General features: G+C 38.3%; 1 protein-coding gene across 2 annotated transcripts in view; it reads right to left on the reverse strand.

Annotated features, from left to right (window-relative positions):
• Positions 1-18330, reverse strand: part of APOO (apolipoprotein O) — an 82609-nt gene that overhangs the window by 8557 nt on the left and 55722 nt on the right. For both annotated transcript variants that reach the window (XM_069065641.1, XM_069065640.1), the window contains one exon: positions 7673-7771. In XM_069065641.1, the coding sequence (XP_068921742.1) occupies positions 7673-7771 (99 nt within the window). The remainder of the gene's footprint in view (positions 1-7672; positions 7772-18330) is intronic.

The following is an 18330-nucleotide window of genomic DNA, read 5'->3' on the forward strand; positions in this document are numbered from 1 at the left end:
ACACACACACACACACACACACACACACACACACACACACACACACACAGAAAAATGAATTAGATCTTTTTTTCCCCCTTTTTGGAGGGCAGTTGGGGTTAAGTGACTTGCCCAAGGTCACACAGCTAGTTTTTGTGTTAAATGTCTGAGGCCGGATTTGAACTCAGGTCCTCCTGACTCCAGGGCCAGTGCTCTATTCACTGCACCACCCAGCCACCCCAATAGGGTTTTTTTTTTAGCTTTTTGGAGGGCAATTGGGGTTAAGTGACTTGCCCAAGGTCACACAGCTGGTTTTCATGTTGTGTCTGAGACCGGATTTGAACTCAGGTCCTCCTGACTCCAGGGCTGGTGCTCTATTCACTGGGCCACCTAGCCACCCCCTAGATCTTATTTTAACGGAGAGGAAAATACTTGTTATTGATGTAGGAGTTATCTTTGAGGGAGCTTATCTGTGCATAATCAGATCACTGAACTGACAGAGCAAACATCATACTTTGTCAAAACCAAACCACATCAAAAGCAAACAAGAAAAAAAATGAGAAAAATATAATGAAAATGATTGAATCTTGAAATTATTAATGAAAGCAATTGAAAAACAAAAATGAGAAATGGGGGACTACTGATATCAACACTGACTAAAATTTAATCAAGGTAAATTAATTGCTACAAGGAAACCAGAAGAGTCCATAAAAGTGTTTTAGTCAGCAAATGATTAACTTAGCTGCCAAATAGAAAGAACAGACTCCTCAAGGAAATTCTGTATTAAAATTCAAATTTGTCTATAAAATCTTACCAAGGATGATGGACAATTCTGATCGTATGGTCTTGTAAAGCAGAGAAAAGCAATGGAGGATAAAGTTATCCTAAGGACATTTAAGAATGAAGATGGAAGGAATACAAACAGAAGAAAAAAATGGAAAAGATCTGAAAAGACTAATTAATGAAATGATTTTTTTTAATCAAGCATAGTGGAATGGCCAGATTTGGCTGCTAACATCATAGTTCCCCAGGTGCTTATACAGGAAGTAGAAATGAGACTAAAGAGAACATATATGAAAAAAGCAGTCAAGTAAGACCAAGTGTGTATATATACAAGAGAACCATGCCTGGGGTGATATAATTGTGAGGGCACTGATGGACCAATATCCAATGTATCTGAAGGAGGAGATATCAAAGGGTAAAAAACCACAAACATTGTTAAATTCTGCCTCTCTTCCCCCCCAAAAAAAGCTGACCTGGAGAACATCAATAATCAATGACCTAAGGGGGCAGCTAGGTGGCGCAGTGAATAGAGCACCAGCCCTGAAGTCAGGAGGACCTGGGTTCGGATCCGGCCTCAGACACTTAACACAAAAAACAGCTGTGTGACCTTGGGCAAGTCACTTAACCCCAACTGCCCTCCAAAACAACAACAACAAAAATCAATGACCTAAATATCTACTATCCCATTTATACAGAATTTTTGTGAGCTATCTACACGAGTTGAGAGCATCCCCAACAAAGGTTATTAGTAATAAAGCTATAGCAAAAAATTCTTGACAATGGACCACATCTTTACCACCTCACAATTAGCTCAAATGGGTAGAAAATGTAAGACCCCACTGTACTTGTTTGTTGATTATGAAAAAGCATTTGATTCAATAGAACAAAACACTAACTTACAAGTAAGATCTTTTATAGCAAAGCACTTGACATCCACACATCAAGATCATTCAGGGTTCCCTGGAACATGTAACAACAGAAAAAATCTTGCTCAATGACTCTGATAATAAATTCTAGGCAGAGTAACATGGGGACATGGGAGCTGTATGTTTGCCAAAATATCTGCCAAAATATGCAGGTAAGGTCAGGGAGGGATAGCCTGTGGTTGAAGAGGTTATGCAAAACCTACTCTTTGTGGATGAAACTGTAAGCTCCACAGCACTGCAAAACCTTCTAGAAGAGATATGTAATTAAAGGAGTCTGGTCTACTTATCCACAGAGGAATGACCAAGTAGATAAAAAATTGTCCAGATTTCAACATGCATCAGCATGGCTCCATCTCAGAGCATGTTCAACAGTATAAAGGCACTAGCTAGCACGGTGGTGGGGTTCTGAGCCTGAAGTGAAGAAGACCTGAATCTCAGACACTTACTAGTGGTACGACCTTGAACAAGTCCTTAATCTCAGTAAAGCACTGACAGATGGACAATGATCTGGGCCTAGAATTGAAAAAGAGGGGTAATGGTATGGCATGGACTGTGAGCTCTTTTACTGACTCTAAGCTTCACATGGGCAGCTAGGTGGCACAGTGGATAAAGTGCCAAGTCTGGAGTCAGGAAGCCTCATCTTCCTGAGTTCAAATCCGGCCTTAGTACTAGCTGTGTGATCCTGGGAAAGTTACTTAACCCTGTCCTGTTTGCCTCATTCTCATCTGTAAAATAGTCTGGAGAAGGAAACAGCAAACTACTCTAGTATTTTTGCCAAGAAAACCCCCAAATGGGGTCATGGAGAGACAGTTCAACACAACTGAACAACAGCAACAACAAGAAGCTTACCACAAAAGCAAAGGTCTGCCTTTTTAACACTAACAAAGTATGGTGTGGCTAACATGGCAGCAGAATGGGCAGTGCTCTGAAGAACCCAAGTGAAGGGGCTGTCTGACAGGAAGAGAAGGGGGATGGTCACATGGGACAAAGAGACAGCCAGACTGCTCCAATGGTATCTTCACAATGTTGGGAGAAAATAAGGAAGGCTTCTCATACACTGCCTGGATTCCCTGGAATGAACTATGGGAGGGAATGGATTATTGAAGCCCAGGATATGCAGGCATAGATGGACTGTGATTAGCATGGTTGGAAGGAACTACTGGATTGATGGGATCATAGATCCATATGAGAGGAATGTGGGCAAATGGGAAGGTGGGGGGAAAACACGTAGGATCTCAAGATTTGGGGTTGGAAGGGAATGGAGAAATCATATAGTTTTAAACCTCCTCGTTTTGTAAATGAGGAAATATAGTTCAAGAAATGTGAAGGGATTTTCCAAAAACGGAAGCCACTTGTTTGATACTGTTGACAGTATCTGTTGGCTGAACAGATGTGTACATGGCCTGTGGAGGGTTTTCTGATTCCATTCAAGGAGCTTGTCTGCTTCACAGATGGCATCAGGAGCTTAATTACTTGATTTTATTTAACAAATCCTATTGTATATTGATCGACAGCCTTTATGGTTGCTTGCTGAAGTGATTTTTATTTGTTCTAAAAGCATTTCCCTAAGTTTGTAATGTTTATTATATATTCCAGGGTCTATCAGTGCTGTCCTTTCCGTCCTTTTAGAGCATGAAATGTTAGTATTTCTAGAGCTGTTTTAAGAGTGATGAGTCTTATGTTTCATTAATATTGTGGAAATTTTGTTAGGATACTTTTCAAATCTGTTACAGTCCATTTTATAGTTCTGAAAGTTTTTTTTATTATTGACTGATACTGAATAGATGTTCATTATTTTTAATGTCTTTCTCAGTCAGCTTTGATTTTAGGATGTCACTGTGTCTCTTGACATCACAGTTACAATCATAGCTTTCTTCTCCATAGATGTATGGTATATCCATACCATCTTTCTTCTCTTCTCTTTATGCTTATATATCTTGCCTAGCAGGGTCCAGTGTATTTGTAAATATTGTCTTTATTCACAATGTAACCTCTGGATTCAAATGAAAAGATTTTGACCTGTATCATCTCTTAGCATGTTAAGGCTTTTACATTTATTGAGTCCAAATAACATCATTATCATTATTATTAGATGGATTTTTGTGGGAAATAAACCACTATTTATATAGGAAAATACACTTTTGAATTCTGAATGAAAGACTTACAAAAGAATTTTTAGAACAGAATATATTAATATTTTGGGGTTTAACAATATTGTAACCATAAGCCACAATGCATATTTCTCTAAATAGACCAATCATAGGGATCTGAATCATGTGTGCTCCACTGACATCCACACAAGCCAAGAAACCTAAAGGTAAATAGATCCCCTGTGGATTGTTCAGGGGAAGAAATCAGTTTATTAATCAAAGGATGTTTATTATGTGCTTATTATATGCCAGGCTCTGTACTAAAGGCTGGGGATGCAAAAAAAGTTAAGAAAAAACAGCCCAGGTCCTCGAAGAACTCACATTGTTAAAGGAGTCAAGAGCTGTAAGGGGATAAAAACATGGATTTGTTGTGAAGTGATTTGTCTCACTGGAGGCAGCAGCACCCACATCAATGAGCTCAAAGGTCCACCAAAGTGTCCACGGCAGGTGTCTACAATTTTTAGATAAGAAAATATGGAGCAAGGACAAATAACTTGTTAAAGATCACAAAACAGGAGTTCAAATTCTGGGAATGAGGCATTAAAGTCAGGGATACAGACCCCACCCTCCCACACAGATTTTCAGAAACACAAGTAAAGCTTACAATGTCTATAAAATGAGCAGTAACTTAGATGGCGAGAACTAGAGCACCTAGAGCAATCTTTTCTTTCCTGACTCCAGGACAGGCATGTAATTGCCCTTCTCAGACACCAAGGGATTAGTTAATTATTTCTGGCAGCTGAAGTTCCTGACTAAGAGGACAAAGGTACAAGACCATTTTCAATCATATGATTTTGTCTCAGCCAAATTAAGTGTGTTTAGAAATCTAAGTAACACCATGTGAAGGGAGAGAAAGCAGGGTGTGTTTACTCAGGGTGGCCACTGCAATTTTCCTTTGTTCTCCTGCTGAGCCAGCAAGTGTCTGAATAAACTTTTAAAAAGAAGCTTTGAAAATTCTGTGAGGCCTGTTCTATTATTCATATGCTTTGTGTTTCTTTAGTACAATATTTTCCCTTTGAAGAATATCTAAGGGTTTTCTCAACAGTTAATATTGGCTTTACTATAGTCTTGACTATTAAAATTTTAACAAACTTGCTATATCTTTCCAAATCCTAACCAAAGTCTAAAATGTGTCCTTTAATGTGTCCCACCAAAGGGGAGAAAACTACTCATTTTTATACCCTGAATACAAATTAACCAAAAAAAAAAAAACCAACTAAAAGCAAAGCCCCCCCCATCTTGGTATTTCCTATGTATGAGGCAAGACCCTGTTTCCTAAGTGCTAACATAGATTTAGCATACAGGGGGATCATTTTGAAAAGCTTTATTCTGGTTGCTCAAATGAAATCTTTGACACATCTTTAAAAATCTTCAGGTCTGAGCCTTATTAGTAATCCCCATTTCCAGACTTAGCCTATGGCCATGACCACAACGATCATATCATTTTGCACAGTCCTGATAGACTGATAGAATGTTTGCTTGACTATTATGGTTAGCCTGACAAAATTAAAAGACATCTTCACTCAAAGACAGAAGATGTTATGCTTGTATTAGTTCTTAAAAATGATAAAGGATGACAGAAGACAGTATGTCAGAGATTTATAGGGGATTTGGAGGAGCCTATTCCCCTGGGGAATGAGAACTGCAAAGTTAACAACCAAGAATAAATTTCCTACATAAACACTCTTATATCTTATTTAACACTACTATTTCTATTCCAGAAATGTAACTGCCATTCTTTTGCTGGTGCCTAATACATGATTCACATGTTTCTAGGGGAACTGGTCTTGCATGACCGTTAGTGGATCTCAAGATCCCTACAAATAATTTCTTATCATCCATCTTAAAGGTAAAGTGTAAGAAAAAAAGAAGTCTGTTGAGCATGAAAACATGTCATTGAATGAGTTAACTAACTTAAGGAAACACCTGCCACTCCAGGCTGCTTGCTAACACCTGCATGTCTGGTATTTTCCTTCATAATTTAAAAAAGGGGGGAGGGAAATAAAAATCTAATAGCAAAATCTAATTATATCTCCTCTCAAGTAATACTTACAATTTATAATAAATCTTTATTCATCACGGTTCTTACTGAAGTTTTGCAAGGAACTCTACTATTCTTCATTTCAAAGTGTCTCCATTTAATTAGTCAGTGTTATTTTAGCAATATTCTACATGCAGCATTAGTGAGAAAGGAAAAATGATAAAGATGGGCTTTGGCAGCATATAATTTAAGGCTCATTTAAATTTCCAATGGGTACAAAAAAAGGAGAAGGAAAAAGGAAGAAAAGCCAAAATAAGAGCTTACATATAATTTTTTTTAAAGGGGCAGATCAGAATATCAGTAGCTTTAATATATAATTTATGTAAATGGTTAACAGAAACCAGTCCAGTTGCAATGTACTGAATTACTCAAGGCAGCCACAGTTCTGCCTCTGTTACCAAGAGGAGAAGTGTGTCATTGCTTTCTGCTTTCTGGTGTATATCTGTTCACACTTATCCTATAGACTTAAGACTCCTGAATTTAATCCCATTTTCTAAATTTCCCTACAGCTTTTAGTTTCTGAAGTTTTCTTATTATTTTCAATTTTCCAGACAATCCAACAGTATAGACTTGCTGGGATTTTTTAAATAGAAAAACAAGATACCAAAAGTAAATTATAGAGAAATAAAAGACCCTTATCTTCAAGTGTTTAGTATTTCAGAAGGCATTGCAAGTGAAACTTGATAGTTAGAATTTCTTATTTCAAGAACTCATTCCAACAGGCCCCTAAAAAACTACAGCTTAGATACTAGCAGAGCCAAAAACCAATAAAGTACTTCACAGAAATGTTACAAGAAATTATGTATGTGGATTATACGGAAGACTTTAATGACTGGGTCTATAATTCTTCTAAATTTTAATTGTCATATACATCAGAATGCTTTTTTGGAAAATAGTTATTTTAAAGACTTTGGTGTTAACAATGAACCTTCTTTTTCCTCTAACTATAATAAAGAAGGTCTGCTTAGGAACATAATGATGGCTACATTTGCATTCTCCTGTGTGCCAAGTTACATTGTTCCCTACTCATCCTTCTCAGAGGCAGACCACAACAACAATCTTCGATACTTCTGTGGATGTCAGGACACAAGGAAAGCTATGTTTAATGTAACTTAGCATAGCTTTCTCCCCATGCAAGTCACCAGGCAGCATGCCACATCAAGGAAAAAGAGTCATGTCAGATAAATAAAGTATGCATGCATGCATACACACACAGTATATGTGATGCATGTACATATAAACATGCACTGTGCATGTACATGTACATACACACATACATGTAATTCAAATCCAAAGCATTCTAACTGTGCCATCCTCATGACTGGGGTGTGAAGTTGGGGGTTGTTTGGATATAGATCTGCCACAGATAGAAGAGGTGGGAGAGATACCCTCATCTCTTTTCCCGGTTTTATGAAGGACATCACATAAGGTGGGCACATTTCATGGGCACATTTCCCTGTAGTTCAGGGAAGTAGAGTCCATTTGTGGAAATAGCTTTGTACATAAGAGCTAAAAGCAATGACATAGATGGCTTATGATTCTTGCAAATGAAAAACACAAAAAAAGGCATAGCAGAACATGAATAAGGGACATCACTAATTTAGGATTGTTGATAATGTCTAAATGTTAATGTGGTTTTTGCATTTAGTCACTCTCTTCCCAATCCCCACCAAAACAGAACTACAAGGATAGGAAGTTTTGTGTTCTTTTTTGAAACTCCAAACAAAGAGATTAAATCTTTACAGAGATTAATTTTTATTAATAAAGCAGATCATGAAACAGATATTTCTTACCTTCTCCCGGTTTGCATCTGTTTGAAAGTATGTCTTCCACACATCTTCTAGGATTATATATACTCGCAAACCCCAATCATACAATTTCTCTCCATTGACCTTGAAATAAAAATTAAAGATTAATATAAAGGCAATATAAATATAATATAAAGGCAATAAAAATATCAGGCGATTTCCCCCATTTTTTGTTAAAAATTTTAAAAAATCATTATCTAAACATATAACATACAGATTTGGGACATATACATTAAAAACAGAGCCAAGTAAGCAAAAATTAGGATAGTAAGAATGATGCAGGGGTGGCCAGGTAGCACAGCGAGTAAGAGCACCGGCTCCAGTGTTGAGAAGACCTGGAGATCAAATCCCGGGCTCAGACACTTAGCACCCACCCAGAAACACCTGGCTGTGTAACCTTGAGCAAGTTACTTAACCCCGATTGCTTTAAAAAAAAAAATGAATGATGCAAAGAGTAAAAAGGATGAGAAGGGAAGCCTGTGGCTAATTGCAAACATTTTCAAAAGTCATTTACTACAAATAACATATAAAATGACAAAAATTCAGGGATATCAATTTGTTTCCATTCCATCCTTATCTTCCAATTCCCAGACATGTTCCACAAAAGACTAAATAAAACAAAAAACTATTTAAGATTATGATAATTTTTGGAAGTCACAGACATTATACCCAGCAAAGTTTTTATTTGGATATTTTTTTTGGCAAGGAGGTGATCTTAGATAAAACTATACAGATATATTGGAAGAACTAGATAATCTTCAAAGCCCAAATAATAATTTTATCTTATAGCAGGAATCATAAAGGTCTCTTTAATCCAACCTCCCACACAATGCTAGAATAGCCTCTAATAGATGGCTATTTACCCAGTTTAAATACTTCCAATGACAAAGAACTCACTACTTCATAACCACCTAATTTTTGGATAGCTCAAATGGTTATAAAGTTCTTCCTTATATCCACTGGAAATCTGTCTTCTTCTTACTTCCTCTGATTCCTACTTCATTCTGCTCTCTGAAGAGACAAAAAACAAGATTGCTGTCTCTCATCTAACAATCCCTCAAATATTTGGAGACAATTATCGTGTTTCTATTCTTCCTACCCTTCCATCCCTGCACTGCCATGACCCATCTGATCCCCAGGCTTTTCTTAGAAAGACTAAAAATAATTAGCTCCTTCAACTATTCCTAATGGATGGATCATGGTTTCCAGACCTTTCATAATCTTGGAAATACTTTCAAACTTTGGATGGATATGAAAAAGCGGGCTTCTGTAACTTTTATTCTCTCTAACCATCCAATAAGCATATGTTAAGTAGTGCTATATGCTAGGCCCTGGGAATTCAAGGGCAAAAATGAAATGGTCCCTGACCTAAGGAGGTTACAGTCTATTAGCAAAGACAACATGTACAAATATAAATTGATACAAAATTACGTAATTTGAGGGGAAAGTCACTTAAGTAACTTGGAAGAACAGGAAATATAGACAACTTTTTGTTAACTTAAATCTTTGCCTAAAATAACAAAGAGAAGTCACATAACAGTAATTTAATCAGAAAATGTCATAATGATCCCAAAGTTATTATTTTTTTTTGGAGGGGGGAAGGTAGGATAATTGGGGTTTAAGCCCAAGGTCACACAGCTTGTTTTGTGTTAAGTGTCTGAGGCTGGATTTGAACTCACGTCCTCCTAACTCCAGGGCTGGTGCTCTATTCACTGTGCCACCTAGCTGCCCCCAACGTTATTATTTAAATATCAAAAAACATGCCCCCAAATAACAATCATTTATTGATATTCTATGCCTAGAAGAGATAAAGTAATTTCTGTTAGCTTACTGAATAGGTAAAATAATTTAATATTCTCTCCCCATAAATGTGTGTATGTGTATGTCTGTGTGTGTAATCCTTTCCACTGAAATGAAAAATAAAATATGTATTTGGGAAGGATTAGAAAAGAGGGACAGAAAAAGAATATTATTTTTCAAACTCGAGAAGAACAAACTTAGATTGGAAATGTAAGTTGCATCTAATGGATAGTTACATTTCATAAACATATACAAAAAGTACATACTGGAAAGGTAATTTGTTTGACTATGGTTAATTTGATTCAAAGTTGTACTAAGGTATACTTTTAAGGTAAACTTTTCCTAATGACTTTATAATTAGAGATATATTAGGGCAGAAAAATTCTGTCACAATAAATAATAAAAACTGGCCATCCTTAAGGAATTCTAATATTCATTTCAAAGAGCATGTTGCATATAATTATAGTTAATCTGTACTATGGACTCAAGTAATTAACCTAATCATTGTTTCTTATAAATTTGGACCTGAAGGAATGCAAATCTGATTAGGATTCCATAGCCCAAATATCTCTTCCTCCATCTCCAAATAGATACATAAAAAAAGAAGAGACTTAGATGATATTTATTGGACAGTTCAGAGGACCAAACTTAATACCTCATCTAAATTTCTGACCTAATAAAGTACAAGTATAATGAAATGTTTCACTGTTAAGCAGCAAAATCTAGTTATTAACAAGTCAGAAGAATGTAAACATCTAAATTTTACCAAACCAACAAAATCTGAAACACAGAATATTAACACTAAAGTCTAAATATGATCTTTCAGATGCAAACATATACACCAGGAGAGACACAGAGGAGAGTTAACACAGAACACCTGGGTTAATATTGTTAAAATGCATAATATGATCAGATACTTCTGGGTCTTTAAGTGGCACTACTTAAATAATTCTGGATGTACAAACAAGTAAGCAGGATTCATAAAGTTCCACGGCAGCATGGAAGAAGACTAGGCATTATTCAGGTGTTGCCGCTGCATGGCTAGCAGATTTAGGACTGAGCGAAATAAATGCTGAACTGAAAGTTTCTAGCTCCTTAAAAAAAAGTTCCTTTCATGTCTTTGGAGAAGTGTTGTAGATAAACACTAACTAAATGATGATGAAAATAAGTTAGTATAATAAAGAATATGCCACACATTGACATGTTACCTGAAGGAAACAATGTTTAATCATGTAAGAACTGGCTTTTTTTTCCTCTGTAATTTATACACTCATATACTTCTATTAAAATCTGATGCCAATGCCTCTCTGTGGTGTGGAGAAGTCCAAGTCCCTGAAAGCAATGCCAGAAGAGCACAAGCTCTGGCATGTCTTATCAAACTATAAAGGCTTTGAGCATGGATGGGTCCAGAGATAATTGTTATTGTTCAGCTTCTAGCCTTATTAAGTTCAGAGAAGTTCATCAACAGTTTGGTTTCAGGACAATGGATTTTTTTGGCAATATCATCTCTCAAAGATGGTCTGTCTACTAAGTTATTGAGCAGATGCAATCTGTGGGGGAAGACACCTATTCTGACAAAATTACAGATCCTAGAAATAAGGATTTATCAATTAACAACATGCCTTCACCTTCTTGAAATTCTTAATAAAAAAATTCCACATCTCTCAGCACTATTTTCCAAAGATTTATCTGTCACTATCAAAGCTAAGATCTTAGGGGCGGCCAGGTAGCACAGCGAGAAAGAGCACTGGCTCCAGTGTTGGGATGACCTGGGGATCGAATTAGGGCTCCGACACTTAGCACCCACCCAGAAACACCTGGCTGGGTAACCTTGAGCAAGTTACTTAACCCCAATTGCTTAGGGGCAGCCAGGTGGCTCAGCAAGTAAGAGTACCGGGTCCAGTGTCAGGATGACCTGGGGATCAAATCCGGGCTCAGATACTTAGCACCACACCCAGAAATAACTGGCCGTGTAACCTTGAGCAAGTTACTTAACCCTAATTGCTTTAAAAAAAAAAAAAAAGCTAAGATCTTAAGCATTTATGTCATTACTTTCAATATTTAGAATACCTCACTAAAGCTAACAAAAATGGATTTTCTAACAAATTTCAGAAAACATAAAATCCTAAAATGGCACTAGACTTGGAGTTAGGAAGACCTGACTTCAAATTCAGTCTCTGACACTTACTAGCTGTGTGACCCTAAGCAAGTTGCTTAACCTGTTTGTCTCAGTTTGCTTATCTATAAAATGGGGATAATAACAATACATATCTCCCAAGGTTGTTGTGAGGATCAAATGAGTTAATATTTGTACCTTCTTTTTTTTTGGAGAGCAATTGGGGTTAAGTGACTTGCCTAAGGTCACATGGCTAGTGTTAAGTGTCTGAGGCCCTATTTGAACTCAGGTCCTCCTGACTCCAGGGCTGGTTCTCTATTTACTGCACCAACTAGCTGCCCCCAATATTTGTATTTTCCAAACCTTAAAGTGCTATGTAAGTATTAGCTATTATTAAGTTTACTAAATTTTCTAGAATACTTGCTGACCTACTAATTAATAAAAATGAGTTTCTAGAATACTTCTCATCAGATAAAGAAAACATACTATGACTGGCCCAGTGAAGGATATGTGAAGATGCTTTAACTGGCTAGCCATGAACTTTTTGAAACAGAGTGAAGTGTCCACCAGAAATTATATACCAAAGCTCCCTAAACCTGCCATAAGAGGCCCCTACCAGGGTCCCTGGAAACCACCTGATAGGCCATAATAGTGAGGGAACTTTTCATATGTGTTGCTAGAAACATACCCCAGATACAAGTCTGTTCTTGTTAGCCCAGATACAAGTCTGTTCTTGTTAGGTACCCAAGACTTTACTAGAAATGGCACCCCCACCTTGAAACCACATTTTGTTGTTAGCAACATATTACACTATCAAAATGCATCTTTCAGAAGACTCCATTCTTTCTTCCCTACTGCGAGGCAGTCACCTCGGTTAATAAACACTCTTATCAAATTATAATTGGCTTTGTTGTCATGTCCATTTCATTTGCCCATTTCACTTGGAGGCCCCAGCAAGATAGCCTTTGGCTTTGTATTGACAGCTCAACCAGGCTCCTTGGAGGGCTGGGAAAGCAATTCGACACTAGGGGGTGGGCATCGAGAGATGTTCCTCGGCCCCAGACTTGTACTGCTTTCCTGAGCGAACGAGGTACCTGAGTCCTTCCCAAATTCTTTCAATTCAATCCAAGAGTGTTCTTTTAGGTGAGTACTCATGAAGTGTAAGAGCGCCTAGGGGGTGATCACCAAGAGATGTTCCTCGGCCCCAGACTTGTACTGCTTTCCTGAGCGAATGAGGCACCTGAGTCCTTCCCAAATTCTTTCAATTCAATCCAAGAGTGTTCTTTTAGGTGAGTACTCATGAAGTGTAAGAGCGCCTAGGGGGTGATCACCAAGAGATGTTCCTCAGCCCCAGGTACAGCAGCTGTCTAACCTGGACAGGCGTTACAGCCCCTACTGGTCTCCAAGGTCAGGACGCTGACAGAGTGCCTTTTCTTTATGTATAACTTTAATTGTCTATTTTAATTACCTGTTTTTCTTTAGATTTATGTATTCTGTGTAACTTTAATGTTTGTCTTTACCTGATTTTTTTTTTATTAAGTGTTGCTGTAATTTTGTTTCTGTAGCTTTAACCCTTTCTTTATGTGTTCTGTGTGTCTGTCACTAGGCGTTGCTGTAATTTTAATTTGTGTCTCACTCTGTAACCTTAAAGTCCTTCTCAGCCCTGAGTCTCAGCCCAGGGAGCCATTGCCATAGATCAAAAGCTTAGTCTTCTGCCAGCTCCCCGTCCCCTGACTCAACCACCCCCTCAGGCTCTTCTCCCTCCATCCCCAGGATCTGACCAGCCTAGCTGGGACAACTGCCAACAGTTGCTCTGGGCGCTTGGTTGCTCCACCTGGGATCCCCAAAGGGAGGGAATGAACGAACTTTCAAAATCCAAACTCTCAGTGCAAGGAGCCACCAGAGAGAAAAAGCGTATATTTTGTGTGTTATTTTGTGTATATCCTGTCTCTGGGATACCAGTGACGTCTTCATTGTGCCTACTGGCCCCGGAGCTCCAGGCAGGTAGAAAGGATGAAACCTTCTTCCTTTTGCCCTGTTGCGTTTTGTGTATGTCCTTGTCTGTGTAATTGTGTCTGATTAAAAAAAAAAAAAGCAGCCAAAAGCAGCCATGCAGTAAGACCTATGCTAGAAAGAAAACCAGCCAAGATCCATCAAAGAGAAAAAGGGTCACTTCAATGATCAAAGAGAAATAGGTTTCCAAGCTGCACTCTGAAATAGGACTAACACGTAACCCTTTCCTGGGTCATAGAAAGAGAATTGTGGAACATCATTGGAAATATAGATCCAGGTAATTGACTTCATTCTGGTTACTATTTGGCACCAAGAAAAAAAATTTTTAGTTCTGTGTGACTACAAAAACTGAAGTTTAAGGTCACCAGCTTGGTTATTCAATTATTCTATTTCAAAGTTCAAAATTAAGGCTATGATTATTACTGGTAAACAGTTGTATCATCTATGTTACATGAGAAGCACCTTCTCTTAAAGTCTTGAAGTAGATCTGAAATTTTAAAGGAATGAACACCTAAGAAAAGTTTACTTGAAAAAAAGTCAAAAAGAAAAATCCACTAATATTCTCCACCCTGTAGTCCTACCTCTGACAAGGATAAGGACTACAGTGCCTTCTCACTGTAATCCAACTCTGATCAGACTAATGCCACAGTGACAAGTTACAACTGCTAAGATTCTCTTTCCTGTGGTCCCAGTTCTTAGCTAGGGCTACAGAGCCCTCCTCTGTCATCCAGCCCTGACGAAGCAAGAGGTTTGAACCATTAAAGATTTTTTTCCTGTTGTCCTGGCTATAACAGAGCTAGGGCTGCAGTGAAGTTAATTTGAGTTAACCTCCTCCAAAAAGAAAAAGGGGGGAAGGTACAGTAGCTACATCGGAGCTACATGGGCTTGTCATCTGCCTACCTGAAAGATTAAATCCGTGGAATAGAATATTTTTTTCTGAATGGCATGGGAACAGTTAGACAAGGGAAAAGAAGCTTGTGAAACAAAGGTACAAACACAAGTTAATCATTATCCCATATATTAAGCCTGGGATACATCTGAGCTACTAAGTGTGTGTTAGATCTGAGCTATTCAGCTTAACATTATATACTCTCCACAGCCTAAATAGTTTAGTAAAAGGGTACTTGGCCTAGCTCCTACTAGCAATACTTTTAGATCCCCAGGTACCCTGAAGTCCATCCCTCTAAGTAAGCAGTAAGTTTTTACTTCAAGTTTCCCAAACCCTCTCCTCAGTGCTCCAGGCTAAAAATCTCCTGGCCCTCTCCAGATGAGCACTGCCCTTTTTTTCTCAAATCGACCATCCCATAACCAGGGTCTGCTACAGCTAAGCATTCATAGAGGTTTATTTGATAGAGTATAAGCTGATAATGTGCTTTGAGTGTGATGAATTTGGAAAAATGGAGGGTTTTCCCCTGAAATATAGAGTTAACTCTGTACCATGAAGCCCCAACTTCAGTACCATCTAAGAGGTTTCTCCCTTGCTGCAAATGATTCCTTTGCTTGTTCCAATGCCAAGGAATTAAAGAAGGTTGCTTAGGACTCCTGGAGAACAATGGAGCAGGGAGAAAACACCCCAGAACATAGTGCAAAAAGAGAAAAACCAGAGAAGTACAGCTAAGAGAAAGATGAAAGAGAGAAAATCAGAAAAGTGAGAAAAAAGCCTTTCAGTGAGAAACAATGTGTTCCAAACTCTGCACTGACTGGTTATGTGACTTAGAATAAATCATTTAACCCTGAGTCTCAATTCATCTGTAAAGTGGGGAGATGAGAAAAAGAGAGGAGCAAATGAGGTCAGAAGTCAGCCAGCCTCTTCACTTGGTAAGATCAATCATTCTGCTATGTAATTTGGAAATGCAATTAATGTCATCTACACTGTATATTGTAAAACCTGAGTGAGGAAAAATTGTGTAAGACCAGTAGTGTTACTTTAAATATGTATATCTGCTATTTAGAAAAATTTGTAAAATTATTAATTATTTTGGGCTACTATTTTAATGCTAAAACCTGTAATTGTTAATTGATTACTGTATGTGGGAATGAGGAAACTAACTGGATGAAAACTTGTCTGACTAGTTCTGCACATTCTGAGCAGTCTCTCCTGCTTACAATTCATATAAATTTTCCTTATGTTGTAAAACTGTTAAATTCCCTAGAAACTATCTCCAGACAAGGTCATTCTGCCTGAGAACGAATTTGTTTTAGTAAAAAGAATTTTTATAAATTGGCTTTTATATTTTAGAAGGATGGTAAAAGGAATTCCTTACATTATAAGATCTGATAATTTTTATTGCTTATTACAGCCCCATGAGAATAGAAATAATTATAACTGGCTCTAAGCTGTGATTGGTGAAGCATGTTGTTTAAAGTAAAAAGCACCTGGGACCATAACTAAATTTTATTTTGAATCTGAATTTGGGTATAGTTGTCTGCATTAAATCAGCGTCTGAGAGGACATGCCACTAGCTACTCAGAGGAATGTGATCCTGTACTGTTCTACATTTGGTAAAGGCCGAAGGGAAAATCTTAGCCTCTGTCTGGGATGGGATCCCTCCTGGCTCAATTTACCCATGAGTTTCCTTTGAAAAGGATTGTTTCCCATCTATTCCTGAGTCTAGCTATGAGATGAAACAGATGCTGCATGAGATGGAATATCTGTAACTGTACCTGAATTTACACAGAGCCAAGGATGTTTTCTCCTGGCACATTTGGAATATCACATGTTCCTGCTTTTTCCCTCTATAACAGGTCTCTATGCTCAGAGCAAGTAATCAGTAAAAGATATGAGCTCTTTCATGTTAGCTTATTGGAAAATCTAATATTATTTTTCATCTAAAATTAGAACATGTATAGAAAGTTATGCAAACTGCTTAAGATCATTTAAAAGTTTTCAACTAACTTCCTTCATAAAAGTTTAGTGATCATTTATAAATCTTGAAACTGTTTTGAAGGAAAATATTTTTAGAAGAAATTTTTAAAATTTCTAGTGTGATTTTAAGAGACCCACTAAAACCTCCACTTGCAAAATCGATGTAACAAGTTGTAAAGCAGAAGAGAACTTGCTATTTTGATCCATTATTTAAGCAAGTGTTAATATTTGTAACTGAATACTTATGTGTAAAATTCATTCCCCTTTTTGAAATTCCGTCCAGCACCCCACCTTCTATTGTATTTTGGTTGATGAATGCTGTTATGTATGACTGTTAATGATTTACTTCTCAAGTTCCTCCAAGCTCTCTGAAACATCCAGGATGCAGTCCAAGCAGTGTACCAGACCACTCAGCTTTAAGGTGGCCAGAAGAAAAGCCTGGATCCACCCCTCACACATCAGGGTGACAACTCCTCCCGACCTACAAGACCTGTGAGTAACAGAGCCAGCCAGTGACTTACAATTAAGATTAAGAGATTGTCCTGACACTCCTGTTCCTGGCATTCCTGCCTTTGGCTGGTTGCAACTCCTATGCTCCCACCTTGTACTCTTGGACTCTTACTAAGACAATTGATGGGACTCTAATTTCAAAAATGTGACTCATGGCCAGCCCAGCCCATCCCCCCCCTTTTTTTTTATCACTGTGCCCCAGATTTAAGTTGTTTCTCTATACAGGCATGTATTCTGCGGGGACCGATGCTGCTGCTTGTGGAGACGTGGGCAGAAAAGCAGCCTTTGGTCAACCCAGTCGTATGTCTGCCCTGAGGATGGGTCCCCCAAGTGTGAGGGACAGGGAAATATCACTGTGCCAATTGGGATTGTGTAACCACTGCTGACTGGGTCTCCGGTGGCAGCCGTGACCACCACATTTCATTTCATTGTAATACCCTTAAGTCACGTAACCCAGTTGTCATCAGGATTTTGGATTGGACCAAACAGGACTGGAAAATTGGGACACCTTGGGGAATCAGGCTTTATGTCACAGGAAGGGACCCTGGGGTCTTGTTCAACACACTCTGGTGTCAACCCACCTCCTGGTGGCGATCTAACCCCGGATGGCCCCCATTTCACCCATTATCATCACCCCTGCAGACTTGGGCAGCACTCTGGTAGCTTTGGATCCGAGCTTAACTTCTGACTACTTGTATGCAGGAACACCTTTTGCTGGCAGCCCCCATTTTAGTCCCTATCCTAGTTGGCCTTGGTATGGCAGGATTGGCAGCAGTCAGCCCTAGTACATGAGAACAGTCCCCTGGACTCAGTTGAGTCCGAGTTTCATCTATGAACAAAAAAAGGGGGGAGTAAAGTGCCCACCAGAAATTATACACCAAAGCCCCCTAAACCTGCCAGAAGGGGCCCCTACCAGGGTCCCTGGAAACCACCTGATGGGCCATAATAGTGAGGGAACTTTTCATATGTGTTGCTAGAAACATACCCCAGATACAAGTCTGTTCTTGTTAGGTACCCAAGATTTTACTAGAAATGGCAACCCCCCCATCTTGAAAACACATTTTGTTGTTAGCAACATATTACACTATCAAAATGCATCTTTCAGAAGACTCCATTCTTTCTTCCCTACTGGGGAGGCAGTCACTGAGGTTAATAAACACTCCTATGAAATTATAATTGACTTTGCTGTCATGTCTATTTCATTTGTCCATTTCAAGAACATGCTTCTGTGCTGTGCAATCTACACACTATATATGAATCAGATATATAAATATGATCAATTCAAACCTGCCCTAAGTATGCATACTATGAAATTAGCTCTTATATCATTAAATATAA

This window comes from Petaurus breviceps, unplaced genomic scaffold (genome assembly GCF_028583685.1).
Source record: "Petaurus breviceps papuanus isolate PSGF00001 unplaced genomic scaffold, PetGlider_PUasm1.0 90696, whole genome shotgun sequence".
NCBI classification, from domain to species: Eukaryota; Metazoa; Chordata; class Mammalia; order Diprotodontia; family Petauridae; genus Petaurus; species Petaurus breviceps.